This window comes from Arachis ipaensis, chromosome B07 (genome assembly GCF_000816755.2).
Source record: "Arachis ipaensis cultivar K30076 chromosome B07, Araip1.1, whole genome shotgun sequence".
In the NCBI taxonomy this organism is placed as follows: Eukaryota; Viridiplantae; Streptophyta; class Magnoliopsida; order Fabales; family Fabaceae; genus Arachis; species Arachis ipaensis.
In genome coordinates this window covers 96,265,061-96,271,115 of record NC_029791.2, presented here as the reverse complement: position 1 = coordinate 96,271,115, position 6,055 = coordinate 96,265,061, and the positions used below count along the sequence as shown (strand labels likewise).

General features: G+C 35.9%; 2 protein-coding genes across 2 annotated transcripts in view; both read right to left on the bottom strand.

Moving 5' to 3' along the window:
• LOC107609606 (glyceraldehyde-3-phosphate dehydrogenase B, chloroplastic) lies at positions 50-2,196 on the bottom strand. Its single transcript, XM_016311616.2, has 7 exons — positions 2,021-2,196; positions 1,756-1,923; positions 1,513-1,673; positions 1,337-1,398; positions 1,202-1,251; positions 690-1,096; positions 50-437 (listed from the first exon to the last, which is right to left on the bottom strand). Exons 1-7 carry the CDS (start codon positions 2,147-2,149, stop codon positions 302-304), a joined length of 1,113 nt encoding a protein of 370 aa, XP_016167102.1. The 5' UTR covers positions 2,150-2,196; the 3' UTR covers positions 50-301.
• The window catches only part of LOC107609607, a gene marked incomplete at its 5' end in the record, with an annotated part of 2,402 nt that continues 564 nt past the window's right edge, over positions 4,218-6,055 (bottom strand). The window contains 4 exon segments of the mRNA XM_016311617.2: positions 4,218-4,792; positions 5,121-5,207; positions 5,349-5,445; positions 5,731-5,863. Coding sequence (XP_016167103.1) covers positions 4,658-4,792; positions 5,121-5,207; positions 5,349-5,445; positions 5,731-5,863 — 452 coding nt within the window.

Genomic DNA, 6,055 nt, shown 5'->3' with positions numbered 1-6,055 from the left:
GCTGCACAAGCCATTGAAATTCCAGTTGGAACTAAACAAGCTTAATCAATTCGAAGAATAATAAATAATATATCACCAATACAATATATCATCATGGTATTATGCATTGTTGTTGCGCAAAAAAAAAGGCATTATTCAACAGCAAATAGCATACACATTTAAATTTTAGAAGACATGCCCCAGACATGATCCTCACCTATTGTCGTCTGAACACGTTGTTCTTGTTCTCCCTCATAAATTAAATTAACACAAATTCAAAATAAATGGTCTGGTGGCAGCGATAATAACCAAAGCTGCTATTCTATTCAAAGACTTTGCATTCTTCATCAGCTGGGTTTGTCTCACAAAACTCTTCCAATGGGTCTCCACCTCCCTTTGCAGCAGCTACTCCGGGCCACTTGTTTGCCACCAAATGTGCCAAATCCACAACCCTTTGGCTGCAATCACCCCGTATTTTAACTATCAATAATCTGATCCTTTGTAACAATATTCACCATCTGTTCTAAAATATATATCACTGATAATTCAATGTACTAAATTTCTATAGTTGCCGATTTTAATTATATATGATAATTTCTATAGTACATGCTAATTCAATGTACTGCTACATGTGCATGTTCTATCTCAAGGATTCATTAAGTGAGAAAGCCAAAACAAAAGTAGCTGCTATATGTGGAGAGTGGCCTAACCTGTAACCCCATTCATTGTCATACCAAGCAACAACCTTAACCATATCATCTCCCATGACCATAGTGAGTGAAGAGTCAATAGTAGAAGAAACATCGGTGCAGCGGAAGTCTACGGACACAAGAGGAACATCACACACGTCCAATACACCCTTCAACGGCCCCTCAGCTGCCTTTCTGAAAGCTGCATTGACTTCTTCAGCCGTAACACCCTTCTTCTCAACATTGATAACAAGGTCAACTACTGAGACATTAGGGGTAGGCACTCGCAGCGCAATTCCATTGAGCTTTCCCTTCAGTTTTGGCAGCACTAAGGACACAGCCTTGGCTGCTCCGGTGCTTGTAGGAACAATGTTCAATGCTGCAGCTCTTGCTCTTCTTAAATCCCTGTGTGAAGCATCCAAAAGCCTCTGCACAAGCACAATTCAGTTACAAATTGGTAAAACAGCACTGAAGAGTAAACACTAGACTAGTTAAAGAGATAAACAAGAGCAAAATTGTAGCTGATTTTGTACCTGGTCTCCTGTGTAGGAGTGTGTAGTTGTCATGGTTCCTTTCACAATGCCTGGAAAATATAGAGCAAATCAAAGTAACTCTCTAAGTTCTCAAACATTAAGTAACATCATCATGTGTCGGAGGTTTTGACTTACCAAATTCTTCATCCAATATCTTCACAAACGGAGCAAGACAGTTTGTGGTGCAAGAAGCATTACTAAATTGAAGGAAAAAAAAAGAAAGAATTCAAAATCAACCACTTAGTTATACTAATGATAATTACTCATTTACTTTTACTTAGCTTAAAGAAGAGTGTTAATGTTTCAAGGACCTTATAATGTTGGCAACATCATGGCCGTAGTCTTGTTCGTTGACTCCGAGGACGTAGGTTGGAATATCAGCACCCTTAGCAGGAGCAGTGATGATGACTTTCTTGGCACCGGCTTTGATGTGTTTTCCAGCACCAGGCCCATCCACAAACACTCTAGTTCCCTGAATATCATCCAATCAAATCGAATCAAATCAAATCAAATCAAATCAAAGGAAGCACAGAATCCAAAAGGTCAAGACTTACCTCAATAACAATGTCAATTCCAAGCTCAGCCCAAGGAAGTTTAAGAGGATCCCTGTTTGAGACAACCTTAATGGGCTTACCGTCCACGGAAATGGTTTGGTCATCCACTATTTTCACATCTGCTTTGAAAGTTCCCAGCATAGAATCATATTTAAGCAAGTGCGACGCCTGCTTATGCAAATTAAATCACCATATGTTAATTACGTACGTACTAATTACTGTCATTCATTTCATCTGAAAATGGCATTGTAATGCGAATACTTACATTCTTGACACCACCGCTGTCATTCACAACAACCACATCAAGGGGTGAGTCCTTGCGACCGTGCCAGCAGCGCAAGAAGTTTCTACCGATGCATCCAAAGCCATTGATAGCTACCTTCAACTTGGCCATTGTCTCTCCCCTCACAGGCCTTTATCCCGTTGTCTACTAACTCACAATATTTAAAAAAAAAAAAAACGGAAAGAAAAAAAAATTGCTTAAATAAAAAGCTCAAATGGTTGATTAAGAAATGAACCTTGGGAGTGAGTTGAGAAGCCACAACATCAAAGAAGGAAGAATCTCTAGCATTAATGGCATGGGTAACACATGAACTTGATTTCAGCCCCGAGAACTCCATCACCTCAAGCCTCTGCTCATAATGAATCAAAGTGATGAATAAGAATAATAATTAAGATCGAACTACTTAATTATGCCACAGAATTTGGAAAGAGATGATGATATAGTAGTAACCTTGGAGGAGCATTGGGTTGGAAAAGAGTGAGAGGACTTGCATGGAAGCCTTGTGTTAGTGGGGATCTTCGTGGAAGCTAGAGCTGCGTAAGTAGCCATGGCTGCAACCAATGCAAATCAACTACTTCTTGTTCTTCTTGTCAAGCTGGGTATATAATATGAAAAATAAATAATTATGTTGCGTTTGGTCCTCTAGTTTTATTCTTTTACAGCTTTCTTTTGTTTGAAGTTGGTGTGTCAAAATAAAAATATGGTTGACGTTGATGGTGAGTAAACGGGAATGAGTGGTGAATAAGTTACCAAAAATCTGTAGGATAGGATAAGATCATGATTGGACAACATTTTTCTCCTTTTTTTTTTCCAGTAATTAGACTTTCATATTTTCAGCCACATGTAGCATATTCCTCACCGCTTACTAATTTCCCTTCGTTTGTGCTATATGTTTTTCTCTGTTTTTCTTCTTCTTTTATTTTTTAAGAGCAAGAAGAAAAATAAATGAACGACTACAAAAGCGTTTTGGATGCTTTTAAGCAACTTTATGGTTTTTCACACATCCTCCTCTATTGAATGCAATCATGAACCAATGGAGTTGCAAACATGAAACTTAAACTGTCGTTTGCTATTTTCACACCGATTTAATTGGTAATCCCGTTTAATTAATAGGAGATCGACGACCACAATTTTGGACGTGCACGGTAGATTGAGAAATTATGGTAAAATTAGAAGTAACAATAAGTAATGTGAATGTATTTTTTTTGGTGACTATAATGTGAATGTATTTAATTACTAATCTTAATTTTTTAAATTTTAAAATTTAAAATTAAATAATTAATTAAGAATTTGACTTTTAATTTTTAATTTATCTTCCTTTTTAAATTTATTATTCACATTATTTACCATCACCAATATTTTCTTATACTTTCTTTTAATTATATCATTAAAGAATTTGCCATCTTCACTAATTTTACGTTGAGATAATAACAAAAAGAGAAAAATTATCAAAATTTATTATTTTTGGTTATTACTTAACGATAACTCAATTCATTTACTCTAGTTTTTTTAGTCTTTTAAACATCAAAGATTAAGTGATGGTCAAAAAAATAAATTCTAATGGTAATCTAACATTCCTCTAATAAAAATACAAAAAGTAGATTAATAGGCTTATTTGTCTTTATTAATCCACTAGTATACACTAAAATGTTAGGGAAAAAAAGAAACTTTTTTGTACTGGTTGTTGCCTTAAAAGACAATGAGTAAAGAAAATCTATTAAATTTTAGCAGTAGAATCCATTTCATTTTATTTTGATAAGAAGGTAAAATGGCAGAAAATTGTCAATTTGTTATAAAATATAAATATTTGAAAAAGAAATGCTTGTTAATTATCTTCCTTTTTAATTGTGATTTCCGAAAGTAGGGGATTGGTAAATCAATAATTGCAGACACTCCATGTTTCGTTATCAATTCATACAAAATTTCCATTCGTATACTACTATATCATTATCATATTGCTAATTTTATGAAAGCTGCATGATTATCATAGCTATTTAAAGGTAGGCCATCCATGCATTCAGACTAGCTATAATCATCAATTGGATTGACTACACTAATTGCACCTTAGCTTGATTGTTGTAAGTTGTAACCAACTCTTTTACTTTCAAAATCTTGGAATTTGGATCAAATAATCTTTTAATATTGGAGCATCACTAGAAAACACAAAATAATTGCAGTATGGATACATGGGTAGCATTAGCATCCATTTCATGTTCGCTACAAAAGGGGCACAGAATTGACATCATCCAAACATGAATAATCCAAAGTATTTATTAATCACTGATTATGTAAACAACACAAACCAGAAACGGTAAACTATGAAAATTGACGCCTGTCATAGCAGCCTCTCATTAGGGTATGGTAATAGCTGATGATAGTAGCACAGAAGCAGCCAGCCACTTATAGGACTTGACTCACATTGTAACAACAGTGAATGAATTCAAACACTAACTAATAGTCATCCCACACACTAGACGCTGCCATGAAAAGAAATCTGCTTCGTTTATTAATACTAAAAAGGTATTACAAGAAATTCAAAATACATTTTGTAATTTGTACCAAGTGCTTTTAGTGAACAGAGTAATTGTCAATTTGTACCATGAGATCACAGCAACAGTCTCATGCAGCAGCTTCGAGTTCATCAGAGTTCACAGCCACTCCATTTGGGGTCTCTTCTGACCGTAGCTGAGAGGAAACATCATCTATGGCATCATTCAGTTGTGCAATCTTCTCAGCCAGTACTTTTCTTGTTTTCTGCAATGCAAAGTAAGGCAAAATTTTTGAGCTATTAAAGAAATACTTAGCACCAATAACGTCGACCAAGTTAACAATACATATGAACTTTTGCAACCCAACGTAGGACATAAACTGGACGGATAGGGGAAATCAGATTTCAGAATGACAAATTGACAATCATTATATGAATTTGGCAAATAAGTCTAAGATTGGTAAAATGCTTAAATCTAATAACGTGCATGCAAGGGAATTTGTGGGCGAAAAGGGACAAGTAAGATTCAGCATGGCAAGCATCCTTCATTAAGATATAGATGAAGGGCAATATGAAGAACAAGCAGTTTCTCACCTCTAAGGCTTTTTCTTCATCATATATGAATTTTGGCAGTTTTCTCATCAACTCCTTCCGGTCAGCTCCAGCCAGAGCTTTGCTGATCTGTATAAAGATAAAATTAAAATGGTAATAGCATTCAAGCAACAAAGCTAATCATGGTTAATGGCATATAAAATTGAAAAGAAATATTATGACGAATATCTGAATGCCTCCCAGCTCCCACACAACGCCAGTATCTATTACCTGAGGTGCATACACGCAGCCAAGGGTACCAACAAGTAATCCTCCCAAGAGAAAGCCACCGACAAAGATGCTAGCACCGCTGGGCCTTCCACCTTCACTGTAGTTCCAAACAAGTAGAACTCCAAATTAATTACATCTAATCATGTAGTACAAAATGCTGTAATCAAAAGTTTATTTTTTAATCCTGTTAGTTTCTTCCTCGTGTCAGTTATGTGTGCTGTGTGAATGCCACTCATTTATGATTATGATTTTGAGAGGCAATTTATATAAAAAGACCACCATGTACGGTTGTATTATCACGGATTTCGATTCATGCATTTTCACTTTGCAACAAATTCAATGTAGTCAGGCAGATAAACTGCAGAAATAGCCAAGAGAATACCTATATGCAGCTTGGATTGTGAGAGGCCTTCTTGCCGAAGACAGGTGCACTCCCCCACGACGATTGATATTCTGTGACAAGCTGGAATGTTTGATCTTGAACTGTGAGTAGTCCAACTTATTGATTGAAGATGCTAGCAAAATTGTTTGGAACAACAGATCAGTCACAAATCAAGATGTTCCCTCAGCTAAAAGAATCATTGCAGTAATTCTTGTTGTAGTAGAAGCTTTTGATAAAGTAGAAAACATGCCCTTTTCGGCAGAAAACAAAATACAGAATGAGAGTGAAAAATGGGCAATGCCAACCACCATTGCACGAAACAAAG